The sequence below is a fragment of the Rhopalosiphum maidis genome, chromosome 3, assembly GCF_003676215.2.
Source record: "Rhopalosiphum maidis isolate BTI-1 chromosome 3, ASM367621v3, whole genome shotgun sequence".
Taxonomy (NCBI): domain Eukaryota; kingdom Metazoa; phylum Arthropoda; class Insecta; order Hemiptera; family Aphididae; genus Rhopalosiphum; species Rhopalosiphum maidis.
In genome coordinates this window covers 17,633,409-17,649,710 of record NC_040879.1, presented here as the reverse complement: position 1 = coordinate 17,649,710, position 16,302 = coordinate 17,633,409, and the positions used below count along the sequence as shown (strand labels likewise).

The following is a 16,302-nucleotide window of genomic DNA, read 5'->3' as shown; positions in this document are numbered from 1 at the left end:
TATTCAGTAATAATAGTATTTATTTTGTAATGCAATTTTTAAATATAAATAATTATATGAATATTATATATTTTATTATTTTATAATATGCACTTATGTATATATATATACATATATTTATACCTGGTTAGATCATCTCGAAAATACGTCCAATGTCTACAATAAACTTACAACTCTAATAGTACTCAATACAAAAGCATCATTGTAAATCCCATTATCATATTATGTTAGATTAGACAAATATGTTAAATCACTTAAGGATTAAAAAAACAAAAAACACTTAATAATAATTATTACAGTATATGAATATTGATAATTTAAATTAATTTTATTAGCAAACACACTTACATTATTACAGCACTGATACACTAATCGCAATAATTGACAACCTACTAAAACGATTTACTAAACTATAAAAAGCTTGACTTAACATTAATATTAATTTGATTCTCTTACTTAAAGGTGCTTTAGGTGTAAGTATTACAAAATTGTCATTTTTTATTTTGGTTTCAAATAATTTAGTGTAATTAGGACTTTTTGTAATACGCATTAATAAAATGCTTAACACTTAACAACGGTGATTTTAGTAAATTAACTTTTACCATGGGTCACATTATCATGTCAATTTTATGATATCAAGATTATGTATTAATTAAAACAATGATAAAAAAAAACTGTTAAAGAAAATAATCTCAAAGTCAAAATAATAATTACTATACAAATATTTAAAATAATAAAATTATTAATAATCATTATTATAATTACAATAAAACAGTTAGACTTAATAATCCTATGCAAACTGAAAATTTTTACTAGGAAACACCTGTGTATTCTTAGACACCATTATATAGTCAAATCTTAACACATTGCACAAAGGATCCATCGCCTGTTTTATATTAATATAAAAATGTATATATGACTTATTCATATTGTTCTATATAATAAGTATACTATATATTTAATAAATTTCCACAATGTGACACAGGAAAGCCAATAAATTTCGATTTAGCACACCTTTAAATTTGTTTAATAATCCTTTGATACAATAAATTGTAAAAAACTAAAAGCAATTCATTAAAACAGAAATACAGTTAACAGAACATTGGTAAAAATTAACCAAAGAAACAAATGTATTTACATAAATTACAATAAAACAAAATTAGAAAAAAAATAAGGGTAAAATAAAATACTATTAAATTGAACCAATAATGAATTTGGTTTTGGGTAACATTAAGATAATTTTTACTATTTTAGCATTTTTAAATTGCTTTAAATAGTCATTAATTTAACTAAATAAAAATAATACTATTACATTTCATAGATTTAATAAAAATAATGCAATTGCTTTAAATACATAAGTAGCTATAAAATAGATAATTATAGATATTCAAGAATATAGATACTCCAATATAAAGAACAACTCTATTTAGCTTTTTGTGCCTTTTCCCTTACACCTCTTAATTAATAATAAATAAATAAATAAATACCAAAAGCTAAATAGATTAAAAGACAAAAATAATAATACAATAGAAAACCTAAAAATCATAATAATCAGTTTTTAATTATTTCGGACTTCAAATGAAAATATTTCCTAATTATGGAACACAATATAAATAATACAGGTATCATTAAGAGATCTCATAATATATTTCAGAAATATTTAGTTAAGTTGTCTTAAGTACTAAAATTATTATTTTTTCTTTATTGATAATATAATTAGATATAAAATTTGAGTAAAACAAAATATGCTAATTTCTATTTTTATGTATTTATATAAACCATAATATCAAAAATGAATTGCAGACAATTCTATAAAAAAAAACATTTTAAAAATTCCATCAAAACTTAACAAGTTTTTGAATAATTAACCATTTAATGAAAATGCTATGAATGGTTATACGCAAATTGTATTTAAAGTTTACTAAAATCACCAACCACAATTTATTTGATAAAATCTATTAGATTTATTGGCAAACTTAATTCTGTCTCATATAACAGTAACTTCCAATGGCGGACTTTTGAGCATAACAGCGGAAATGGGTGTAGTCATTTTATTTCAACCTTTTTGCCAATTTACGGCAGATCATTGAAAACTAAAATCGATTTAATTAAGGAATGAAGTCTGCCAGAGCCATAAGAAAATCGATTGCCACCTGAGGTTATTCTTATACTAGACAGAGTATAGCTATAACTATTATTATGATAACCAAGTTAAAAATTATTAATTAAAGTAACAAATAAAAAAATTCAACTAAAAAAAACATTTGTTTATTAACAAGTTGTCAGTAAATGGAATTTTAAGAATTGACACTTTCAACCATTGTATTTTTAATGATTTCCCCTAAATTTTCAGTTTCTAAATTGAAATTATCCGAAACTAATGTACTTGGAATATTTGGAATACCAAGCGAATCAGTACTTTCAATACTCGGTAAACTGTATGGTTGCAATAAATCTGCGAACGTTTCAGGTTTATTGTCTATAATAGACAATCCTCTTGGTCTATCTGGTGACAAAGGCACAAACGCAGATGGGAATGGCTGGTATGGTTCATATAAATTATGCGAATTATTAAGCTGATAATCGTTCTGTGTACTACTTTCTGGGGCAATATGGTTATTACTATCATAAACAGGCAAAAACGATTGATAGTTATAATCATTTAAATTGTGTTCGTAGTGCTGTGGTTGATAATACGGTTGTATGTGTCTGGAATCGTGATAGGAAAAATTGGATATAAGTGGTGATGTCATAGCTAACTTATTACAGTGCTCCTCTTCTTGTGCTTCTCTCTTTTTGATTTCAAGTCTCATTATGGTGTGAATGAAATGTTTTCTAACTCTTGTTGGATTGAATTCTATACGACCAACAGAATTTCCACAGCCATCTACTGTGCATCCACATGGGAAATTCATTCTGTCAACCTAAGACACAAAATATTAAACAAATTACGTAAGAATTAATTTTTAGTATTTAAATTAAAATATAACATATCAAAATAGCCAATTTATTTCTCCCGTGCTTTAATGATCAGTCCATCACTATTTAAAATACACTGACCAAACCTAAAATACAGGTAGAAAAGGTGTGGCTGAATTTCTTAATACAATATTTCAATCTTTGATTGATTTAGTGATAACAATAATACTATTTTAAGGAAGATAAATTTTTATGTTCTCACTTGACATGTTATGCCTGCTTGAAAACATGCGCATGTATCTGGGTCACAAAAACCACGGCATAAACACCCGCAAAATTCCCTGGATAGTCTTATGCTCTTGCAGTCATCTTTTTCAGATGAATCAATTTTGTCAACACCAGCTGCCTTCAATAAAGCACGTCTTTGTCGTGTAGGTACAGGCTATATTTATAAGATAAAAAATTATTATTTTAGTGAATCATACATAATAAAATTAACTTACTTGTAAAAAACTTCCATTGCTATCTGAATCTACATCAGCATCAGACTCAGAGTAAACATCTGCTGCTCCTACATCGCTATCACTGTCATCACTATTTGTACCAGAAACCTCGGATTGACTGATTTGAATTAAGTTTCGACGTATTCTTCTCTGTTCTGCTATATATTCAGGTAGAGAAAAAACTCGTGAAGCGCTATGAACTCTTGTCATGCCAAGAGTAGAACCACCCTAAAATAAATTAATTTGTTTGATACATATTATATAAATAGTATAAATATTAAACAAATTTAAAACTAAAAAAGAATTTAATAGCTTAAAAAAACTATATTTATTAAAACATTACAACTTGACAATTATAAATACAATTTAAAATTATTACCTGAGATGGAACGCATGTAAATCCTTGAACTCGAGGAAAATAAAAGACTGTTACATTTGCAAAATTTATATTTTTGCGTTTCTTCACCGTTGTAACATCAGATGTTAGAACACCATAATTGACAGGTTTGTTGCGTTTTAAAATGCCTTTAACATTTCCATAATTATTTCTAACGTCTAATGGTGCTGTATCTAGAATAGAGTCAGAGAATTTTGGCTTTAACACTTCCATTGCTGACAAAAATTCATTTGAAGTTCTTTGTAAATCTTCAAAACTAGATTCTTGGTTTAATGTAAAATCAGTTTTGTATGATATATTTGATGTCGAAACTGCTACATCTAAGCTGCCAGTGTTCTTATCTTCTGCTAATTCTGATCCAAATCCAGAGTCACTTCCATCATAACGATCTTGTATACAATCCACTTCTAAGTCATTCTGAATGCTAGTAAATCCACTGAATATTTTATTTGAATACAGGTTAATGCTATCAAGCACTTCATTTGTTTTATCATCAATAGGTAGTTTATTAATACATAACTTTTTTACAGGAGAATCAAAATAATAGCTATTACTTCTTTTGAAAGGTGTTAAATTGCTTGTAGCATCTGTTTGCTCGCTTAAAAAGCAAGTATAATCATTTGAATATGTTGACATGCTTTGGCTATTTTGAGAAGTTTCGTCTTTACTGATTTCTTCAATTGAAAATCCTCGTTTTTTATTAGTAGTAAAAATATTATTTACATCTGAATATATTGATTCATTTGTACTTGAAAGAACTTGAGTTTCATTAGAGGAGATATAAGTTGAATTTGATGAGGGCATAAACATACATTCATTTTTTATATCACTATTGTAAGGTTTTATATTGCAATCTATGTTGGTTTTTTCATCAGAACTTGTACTCAATTCTTCAGATTTCATATCAAATAACATATTTTGAACTCTACATTCTGAATCTGATAATGATTTTGAGACATCTACTAGACAGTCAGATAAAGTTTTTGATTCAGTAGATATTTCTTTATTATCTTTATTAATGTTTGCAACATTTATATCCTTAATTTGATCATTATGAGGTAAGGTGTTGGTAGGTTCATCAGTTTGTGATAATATAGACACTTCATCAGATTCATTTGTTATTAAAAATTCCATCGCTATAGTTAAATACCTGCAAAAAAAAAAAAATTGCTCAAAAATAATTTCTAAATATTTAAAAAAATAAGCACTAACAATTTTTTGAAACCATTAGTTGAATAATAATTTTAATCATTAATTTATATAAAAATAATAATTTCTTAATATAACTTTTTGTTTTTAACTGATAATTTTATTTGTAAAAACAAATTTTAAAATATGTACCATGATTGACTAAAACCGCTAAATAATTTTAACAATTATTAGGTACTTTGTGAACAAATCATAAGGTTATTTAAAAACTAAATTGCTGTTGTTAAATAAAAGACAAAAGCAGATCTAGGAGGGGGTACTGGGGGCAAATGCCACCTCTGCTAGAAAAAAATAATTGACAAAATAACATAAATTTTTATCATATTGTTTTTTTTTTTTGTGGGGAGCTAAATCTATATTATATAATTTTTCCTATAAAGTGCCCTGACTGTAAATAAATGCTAGATCCACCCTTGATAAAAGAACAGACCGCTACTTTTAGTAATATAAAGAGTTGTGCGATTGAAAATACTCATTGACATTGATTCATTATTTATTATATTAAAACAGTGCTGATAAGTGGTAAGTCGACTGATCAATTTTATATCAAAAACTTGAAATACCTAAATATTGAATTTCAATGTAAAATTCAAATTTACATTTGTAGAGATAATTAATGAATTTTAGTAAGAAAAGGAATTTCAGTTATGCTTATCAACATTTTCATTTTTATATTTAGTATTCATAAAATACAATTTGGATTTGTTTTAAATATTTGTATTTTAACACTTCAATAAATTAATATATAAGTGAGATAATGAAAATTTTATTTTATAAAAACTAAATTACTGTTAAATAGTTTCGAGTTTACCTACTTTGTCGATGAGTATAATAAATCATTAAATACAAAAAACAATTCTTAGCAGAAATGGACTGTCCGCTTTTATTTTTAAGGATATTTTATAATATACTGACTATACTATTAATAATTTATTCCTCATTAATAATCTCTGCAATAAGTAGGACTAATCATTTCTAAAAACAAATAGCATTTATTACCTATATATTAAAAAGTATGATATTACTAGCTCTTATTAACTTATAAGTTGACTCAAAAGTACTGCACAAGAACAGAACGAATAGGATAAATAAAATGAATCTAAATATTTTGAAAATTTAATTGTATATAGGGTATAGAAACGAAAGTCTCAAATCCCTACAAATAATAATATTTAAATAAAAAAAAAATTATAAAAATTAATTGATCCCAAGCAGTGTTAGCAACACTGTCTATTTTGTTTAATTTTAATAGATCTTACTTATATACCAAGCATTAACAAATATATTAATTAGATAGTTGGAGCACAATATAAAGATTGAGGACAATGCATACAACCTACATTAATGAAATATTTCTGAATAACTACTAAAATATTCAGATATTCACTAAAAATGATTTGAGGGTTCTGTAATTTTTTACACTAGAATATAAAACCTTAAAATAGTTTTCAAATTAATAAATACTTTAAGTAAATGTTCATAATCATATTATATTACAACTAAGCTACTGATTAATGATTATCATGTTGACAATAATTTTATTTCAGAAGAGGAAAACATCCTTGTCGCCATGTTCTACAACTGTACTTGTTTAGTCACTAAGTCGTTTCACTTTTTAACTTGAACTGAAACATTGTTGAATGTTTAAAAGATATATGTGCAATAACGCCACTTGAAGAGCTGATTAGAAGTCACAGTCATAAAACTCACTCAGCCACTGTCCATGCTTTAAACAAAATTTTAAACAGAAGATATTAAAATATAGAGAGTATCAGAAGATACTAGATATCTTTGCATTGCAACTATACTTTATTCCCAGTTCATTCTCATTTTATTAGACAAAGAACAGTTATAGTAAACAAAACTTACATCTACAGCACAAGCCACCAGTGATCAAAGTGCCATATAGCACAAACTTCACATAGTACCATTTCAAGATGTTGTCAGAATATAACCTTTTCCTCGTCTTAACAAGCAAACACCACTATTAGCAGTGATTCAGCTTCAGATGAAGCATAGGAACAACTTTTATCCTAACAATATGATAATTTTATACTTTATAAATCCTACACATGAAGGGCAACAAATAATGAATAAACTATAAATTAACAGTAAGGTTATAAATACTGTTATAATAATGGTATATTCTGATAACACAAGAAAAACACAAAAATTATTGATAATTATAATTATAAATTTATTCCGATACAATTTTTAAAAGAATATTTTTGAAACTTTACTACTTTACCAAATTATGATTTAACCATTGTTTAAAGTTGAAAACTACATGAGATCCATAAACTTAACTGTCAAATATTGAATATTTTAATAAAATTAGATTTTTTCATGAAAATTACACAATTTTAATGATGAAAATCTTCAAAAAGATATTGCCAATATTAATGATACAGTCTGCCATTTGCAGCTTAAATATTTTATTTTCCTTAAGTAATATGTTACTAGTTTAAGAAGATTTCAGATTAATATTTGTTATCTTTCTTAAACCCATGTAAAATATAGACAAAACACATTTACACAAAATCATACTTCATATTTCAAATAATGTTATAGTAAAATCATATATTACAAAATTGATTTTTGAAGATTTGACATACAGATTTTATATTTTATAATTATTTGTTTTGAGACAATACTTAGACAAATTGAAATGTTATACCTTCAATAATATTTTCTATAATTTTTTTTTTCACGATTTTTTTATTTGGCGATTTTACTAAAATTACTTGAAACGTAAAAAAAATTAATTTTGTGCGAATGTGTTACACTGATATTACGCTTAAGCCAGAGAGAAAACCAGCAGTACACTGACATCTTCTTAATTTTTATCTACGGATACTTTTAATTGTACAATTAAAATTGTTTCTATTAATATGAACATTATAATAGGTATTATAATAGAATTAAATAATAAGTATAATATAATACAGGTAATTGAGCATTTAAAACTAATAAATTATTTAAAATGTTTTAATGAAGTATGTATAAGCTTTAACCGCTTAAAGTATAGTGATTCATATTAACAATTAACATTTCCATATGAGTTTTTTCTTATGCTTCCTTCAACTGTTATTTCATTTGTTTTTGCACATTTTTTAAAACTGAGTGACTTGTAAATGTTAACTATTAATTAAAAAAAAATATTAAAACTGAAATGCATCGAATAAAGATATGTTTGATGAAAGAAAAGCTTATAGTTTCCAACAAAAAATATCCAATAATATAGAATCTGTTGAACAATTAAAAATTAAAAGTAAATTACTTCAGTGTCAAATGTTTAAATGTAAAATCATTGAAATAATCATATTATTTAATTGTTTAGATGGTTCCTGTACTTAATATATATATATAATCAAGTATAATCACGACATTTGAAAAGAAAATGGTATGCATGACATGCATGTTATCGACTGATTACCGACAGAAAAAAAAAAGGGAATACGAATTCTGTGGCAAATTGACAGTCATAGTTTAAACGATTGACAGAATAAAAATAAAAAATAAAAACAGTTACTGTCACTAAACAAACGTATACAGTCAACGACGAACATAAAATAGGAATGTTACCTGAACGTTGGCGAAACGGATTCTCCTTTAAGAGCGGAAAGTCAAACGTTTTCCCGGGACATTTTCAAACGGTGGCGGCAACACGGGTGAGCGGGCTTGCGCGATCGGCAAACGAGTGACGCAAAAAACGGCGAACGACGACCGAAACGTCCAAAGGGCGCTGCTGCGTGTGTTGTTGAGGATGATGAGGAGGAAGAAGAAGACAACGACGACGACGACGACGACGACGACGACGGCCGCCGACGGCGTAACAGAGCACACTGGCGCGCGTTGGACGTCACACTACGGACGACGGCGACGGCCGTACGGTATTTATCGCGACGGAAAAAGCGAATAGTAATAATAGTAATAATAAAAGATAAAAATGAATAATAATAATAATAATCTAATCGCTCGGCAGCGATATATTGTACTTCAAGGGCCGCCGGACGACGAATAATGTAATACTAATAAACGTACTAGAAAATAATAAAAAGTCGACGGCGGACGAAATGACGATTATCGTGTGTAGTAACAAATACTGGTTCGTCGCCGTCGCCGTCGTCGCTGTTGTCAGTTTATTTTTTCTTTCGATTATTTCCCCCTTCGCCGCTTTACAACACCCGTTCACGAACTACACACAACGGGCACACGCTCTCACGCACGCACACCACGACGACGGCTGATAATCTCGGCGGCTGTAGTGGCGGCGGCGGCGGCGGTACGAATAATAATAATAATTGTCGCCGGGGCCAACGCACACACGCAAACGCACGCACGTACGTACGCACACGCACACATAAGGCGCATGCACGCACGCACTGACGTACACGGCCGCACAGAAACCGTGAATAATAATAATACTGTGTACCTCCACCCGCGACCCGCGTGCCATACGGACTACGTCATCGCAACAACGGCGGCGACGGCTTCGACAGAATTACACGTATTGTGGCATAATAGTATTACAATATTGTACAACAAATAACTTGAGCAGGCGGCCACGGCGGGTTGAAGGAAGACGATACGGTGGAAATATACAGAAGACAAATTGGTGCAAAATTGTAAACATAAAAATGTATTGATATTAAGTACCTAATAATTGGTTGATAAATAATAATAATAATATTATCTTCCTTTAATTGGCGTTGGACGTTGACTGTTCCGTGACCCGTATAGATGTATTTATAAATTATTATACATGTTTTTTTTATGAACAAGAAATAATATGTATATTATAATACTAACTAATTAAAACGAAATCAAATAAATAATAATATGATAAACCAATATAAAAATATACCCTAAAATTAAATTAAATTATATTTATCTAGATATGTTGGTCATAAATAATATAATGAACAATATTATACAGTGGCCTGTAGCCTTTAAAGCGAATCTTGCCTAATGGCTAATATCTGCAGAATCCAACACTGACAACAATATTACTACTAACTACTAAGACTAGGTGTTCATGTTAAAATAGAAAATGAGTATATTATTTATTTACCTAATGTACCTACGTCTAAAGGTAGTAAGTACTAATGTAACTTGAAACTACTGTCTATTATTTACTATGAGCTGCATAAATTAAGGTCGCAGGGATATTTCTAGGTCTAGTAAGTACAATTGTTAGAAATTTCTAAACTAACAACTATTCCCATTTTTTTTTCAATGGAATCCTATATTTCTGATGAACGAGAATAACCTTGAGTACCTTATCGTGTCGATAAAATCAACTATGGTTAGAAACAAACACATGGAATTACGAAAACGAATTTGAATAATTTAGAATTAATACATTTCATATTTCAGTTTTATTGGTGACTGGTGTATCTCTTATAGTTTTATGTTATGTTAATGCTTTTAGATAAATAGTGTTGGAGTCAAAAAAATGAAACGACTTATACTGTAGTAATCATCATATGACCATTCGATCACTCCTACTTTTTTAATGTGTTTGAATAAAATATACCTTAATACATTTTAACCATAAAAAAGTATAATACACTCCTGACATCGTGTCACGCAGTTACCTACATTTTTTTTTTAATCTTTTTAGATTAGAGCATATTTGTTATGATTTTATGAAGATTGTCAGTGGTCGGAAATAAATACATCTGATAATGTCACGATTTAAAAATGTTTATACTTGTATAAATATTTCTGTAGCTAAATAAAAGGACATCAAATGTAATCTTTATATTTAAATTATTGCTGGAAAATTTTTTCTTTACATTTGTATAATTCGTCTTATGCAACATGTTCATCATCTCTGGTGAATAATCTCAACCAGTTTAAAAAATTCAGTTTTTTTCGATAGCAGTTTATTTAAAAATGTTAAAGAAACATTCAAAACCTAATGGAATTAAAATATTCTTTTAAAATTGTTTTGATTTGCATGATTATGTAATTTTCTCCTGGTCGAGTTTAAGAGGGGGTTACAATGAATTTCTGTAAATTAATTATTTATTTTAGTTCTTAAAGACTTCATTAATATTTATAGCTATAAAATATAATTTTTTATTTATATTAATTATTTGTAAAATAAATATGTATTCGCAATCATATAATTCGAAATTGAAAATTAAAATTAAATTACTTGGGTTGAGGTATGGACGTTAAATAACTAAAAAACATACGGAAGGTTATCAAATTTTATGATAATAATACATAATTTTTTATCCATAAAAGTTCATAGTAACTTTGATGTTGCCTGATTGTCAAAATCACTTAAAAATGATCTATTGTAATCTATATAATATATTAAATGTAGCAATGAGTGTAATAGAAAGAACTGATAGATGTAATCTGAAAAGACTATGTCTTTTATTACTATCAATTTTTAAATTTATAGTTTTGATATAGATGTCTATTATATGATAATTACTAATTGTTAATTAAAAAAAAAATTGCATATTGATAAAAACATAAATCATTACATAGGTAGTTGGTTAATTTATATTCGTCAGATATTTCTGTTACACTCTGTATGTATGTTTATATATATATATATCTATATTATATAGGCTTTATAAATATAAAAAAATAATAATAACCAGCTATGAAAAAAATTATAAATACTTTGATGATTACATAACCCGCCCAAGCTAAACTTGTTCTTTGCTTTTAAAATATGGTACTGCATGAAATTATTTTGAAAATAAAAACATAGGTAACAAGTAAAAAAAAGTAATGATTAAAAAACTATATAAATATATTTTTACATATTATTTTAAATCAAAAAGTCAACTTGATACGTATATTTTAAGCTTCATCGAGAGTGTTAACAAATTATTTTTAAATGTTAAATTATTTACGTTTCAAATCATGCGTTTCGCATAGAAATTATTAAAAGACAACTGATATAAATCGGAGTATCGGACTCAAATACCTACAAGGCCTCCGAGATGAACAATGATAATAATATGACACCAATAACAATGTATATACAATGTACAATGTATTTACGTATACCTAACTAAATGTGGTCTTAAAAGAGTACATTGAGCGTATAATTTATGTTATACCGTTTATTCAAATTCATAAGAAATGTGTCACATAATATTATTCAAGCTCGAAAATTGACTTCGAAGAATATAATATAGACCAGGCGTGTACCGTCATACGGGAATTGGTTGCAGTTGTACACCTTACATCTTATATTATAAATTATACGATTCGACTACGGGATCGTCGTGCAGTTCTCAACGGACAAATATATGTATTTTTTTACCTCGTTTGTATATAGATTATTAGTATTATTGTATGTTATAGATCGTGTCGATCCTTTTTCTTCTCGGGTCGTTGCTCCGCGTCGTAGTTTCTATGTACACTATACCGTTCCACGAGTGGTATGGTAAGAGGGGGTACATCAACCTACTACTATATTATACCACTACATAAATGTTTATGTATATTATATACACGTGAATGATATTTATTATATATATTTATATATAAATAAATATTACCTACACGTGTAGGTATTAGGCATTAACAAAATACTGGCCGTACGATACGTGCGTTATATTCGTCCGGTTAGGTCGGTAGGTCGAACTCAGCGGCGGAGGGCACGTGTCATTTGAGGAAATCATGAGGAACACACAACGCAAACTGGACATATGATAGCGAAGAAGAGTATAATTTAAATTTAATTTTAATACTATCATTATGATTGCGTTCAGTTTACTATTCGCCATAGACCATAAGTAAGTCAATAGGTATATACATATTACTTTCAGACTAAAATAATTGTATATCAAATCGTAAGTATACAATATACTAGTAACACAATATACTTTACATACTATATTTAAATATACAATTCTAGCTATTAAGTAGTAGCTATACTGCAGGCACGTTAATCTATATACACATATCTATACAGTGAATATTATAATTAAACTGTTTTAGAACTACGTCCAACTCCAGTCGCCCAATTATTAATTTCAAGTGCCCATTAAGAATTAACTTATTATGTTTAACTACCGTATGTCATTACTTATTCTAAATTATAACTAAATAATTAGAAAATTTGATTACTTACAAAATTTGAATTTTTACTGACGTATCGTATCTACATTTTACTCTAGAATTTGGCTTAAGTGTATTTTGTGCTTGACAGTTCGCATCAAAAAAACTAAAAAAAAAGGTAGGCAATTAAGTACAGCTCTACTGTACATTAGGGGGCGAATAGGTTACTATTATGGGTGTGTTAAATTTAAATTCAATGATAAATGATATGTCATTGTATATTACGAAAAATGATTCTGAGTGGAGACCATATCGTACTATGTTTTTTGATATAGTTATCAAAATAATTTTTATTTTACTTTTAGTCTTATGGTATATTATTTTAATTGTTTCCGAAAAAAATAAATTTATTATATTATAAGTATTCAATTAGTTTAATAATAAAATATATTTATACTGTATAATATTATTGTTATTAAATTTTAAGTTACTGCAAAATCATAAATGTATTTATAGTGTAAATAGATTCATAATATTAATAAATAGAACTTTAAAATTAATTTTTATATAGGTATAAAAATAACTTAAGTCTCTAAAATAACTAAAGAATCTTTTATTACACTTTCCAGGATTTTTATCCATCCATCAAATAACATTTTAACGACAGTTTTGTGAAAAAATGTAAAAAATCAAAAAATTTTCATGTCTATAAATAGTTTAAAAAAGAATCAAATTATTTTGAAAATTATACCATATATGTATAGAAAATGGATAATATAAAACATTTGGTAAAATGTTAAAAATGTTTAATTATACGTTTTTGAAGTACAACAAATAACAAAAAATGTTTGAGGATAAATAAGTACCTACTATGTACGGGTGAATATGTACCTACTATCGTAAACATTTAAGCTTCAAACGGACATAAAAAATTAATTTGACTTATCGAATCTTATGTATGAACAGACATTTTTAAATACATTTCTAACTATAAAATAATTTGTAATTTTGGATATTTTGAATAATTTTAATTTTAATACTTATATAAAAATATTGACTAGATTTTTGATATTTTTATAAAAGAAATTAAATCTTACTAGGAATTTTGTAATATTTTTTCAAGCATTTTTACTCATACTATATTTTTATCGTAATTTATATATAAATTTAAAAAAACTAACAAAATCGAAAAATTCAACTTTATGTGAATAGCTCAAAAAAAGTTAAAATATCTTTAAAATTAAACCATATATGTAAAATGATAATATAGGTAAACACTATAGCTGATAATTTCAAGTTTCTACAGTTATTCTCCCCATTTTTCTTGAATTTCTTTTATTTGTTTTTCCCGATCATTGAGGAAATCATTGGAAATTTTTTACTTTTGACCAAAAGTTGAAAATCGGAAAATTTTTACTATCTCAAAAGCCAAAAGTTTTAAAGGTGACAGATAAAAAAAAACACATCATTTTAAAATAATACATTCATCACTCCGCGTACAATCTAAAATAAACAAAATCTTAAGACACCAGTAAGTAAAATTATAAATACGTAGTTTACACACTTAAGTACTTTACTAATAAAGAAATTAGCAGGTACCACATTTTTTTTATTTATCCATATTAATACATTATATATTATTATTATTTATGTTTATCTGTACATATATATTTATTATTCGGTATTCGGTTAAAATATCTAAACCAAAATATTTTTTTCTTCTAATGACTGCGTCGATATTGACATAAGTCAATAATAATATAAAATAATCAAAATTCATCATGTACCTATACATGTAATATCATACATGTGTGTGTAATAATAACTAGCCCAGGGCCAAGAATATTATGCGATCCGTATTTAGAAAAATAGTGTATGTATTTAAAATCTAACTAGATACAAATATGTTTTATGATAGCAATTAATTTTATATAAGCCGTTTATTACGTATTTTTTTAAAAATCGTATACATATTTTGATATTGATTCAAAAATCAATTTTCAAACTTAAGAGGACGACATACCCACATGTGTTGTCTCTGTCTTACTAACGTACATCATAACAAAATTTTCTTTCAGCAGAATACATTTTGTGATGTTAGCTTTAAAATTAGAGTAAATTTACCTGTTATCAAATTTAAAGGTAAGAATATTATCTAGACATTGACAAATGCTTTTAATAATATTATCATTTTAAAGTGAGTTATGAACATTTTAAAGTTATTGTATTTTACATAGGTGTAACTCACTTTAAAATAATAATATCATTAAAAGCATATTATGTCATTGTCTAGATAATATTCTTATTACCTTTAAATTTGATAATAGGTAAATTTACTCTAATTTTAAAGCTAACATCACAAAATGTATTCTGCTGAAAGAAAATTTTGTTATGATGTACGTCAGTAAGACAGACAACACACGCGTCCTATCAATAAGTACTCATTCATTATTAAATATTACTATTATTAAAAAAAAAAGTAGGCAAGTGGATACTGCTCTTGTGGATAACCACAAAATTATTTATTAATTGTTATGAATTATATACAAATTTTCACTTTAAATACTCATAAAACAATATCGTGACCATAGATTTTTGACATATTTTAATTGAGAAAATTAAAACTTATGAGGAGTTATGTATTAAATTTTCAAGAATTTCTATGCTATGAATAATTTTTAATCGATAATTTTGATCTCTTAAAAATATAAACTAGATCCAATTTGGTATCCAAAACCATCTTATTGACTATTTATCATGTACTCATACCAAGGTTGTATATAGGGGGGTTGGAGGGTTCACCCCCTCCCCAAAATGTTCTCGCATTAGGCAAACTTAGAAATTATTTCATCATTGTTTTATACACCACTTACTAAGATTTGTATAACATCCCCTCCCACGATTTTTTTTTCGAATACGGACTTAACTCATACTCAAAAAAGACATCAATGTAAAATAATGCGTTCATCGTTTCGCTCAGAATCAAAAATTCAAGAATTCAATACAATTAGTTTATTATTGATTAAGGTTAATTACAAAAATTTGAAATATGTGTAGAAAATGCAGTTGAAGAAACAAAAATACCACAGCGTAAATTGGTAACTTATATCAAAGTCCACTACACATCAAAAATAGTAGTAGAAAAAATAAATTAAAACATCTATGTGAGGAATACAATATACTAATATAGAGGTATTGATTTCCAATTTACTAAATGCCATTACTAGTTTTATT

General features: G+C 26.9%; 1 protein-coding gene across 3 annotated transcripts in view; it reads right to left on the bottom strand.

Annotated features, from left to right (window-relative positions):
• Nucleotides 1-1,761: 1,761 nt before the first annotated feature.
• Nucleotides 1,762-16,302, bottom strand: part of LOC113558490 — a 34,435-nt gene continuing 19,894 nt past the window's right edge. The window contains exons 1-6 of one of the 3 annotated variants that reach the window (XM_026963958.1): nt 8,614-9,267; nt 6,616-6,754; nt 3,802-4,969; nt 3,423-3,650; nt 3,182-3,361; nt 1,762-2,924 (exon numbers count right to left, since the gene is read on the bottom strand). In XM_026963958.1, the coding sequence (XP_026819759.1) occupies nt 2,298-2,924; nt 3,182-3,361; nt 3,423-3,650; nt 3,802-4,953 (2,187 nt within the window). In that variant the 5' untranslated portion in view covers nt 4,954-4,969; nt 6,616-6,754; nt 8,614-9,267 and the 3' untranslated portion in view covers nt 1,762-2,297. Of the gene's footprint in view, nt 2,925-3,181; nt 3,362-3,422; nt 3,651-3,801; nt 4,970-6,615; nt 6,755-8,613; nt 9,268-16,302 lie in introns of those variants that run through there. The other 2 variants (XM_026963956.1, XM_026963957.1) reach the window with 2 other exon arrangements.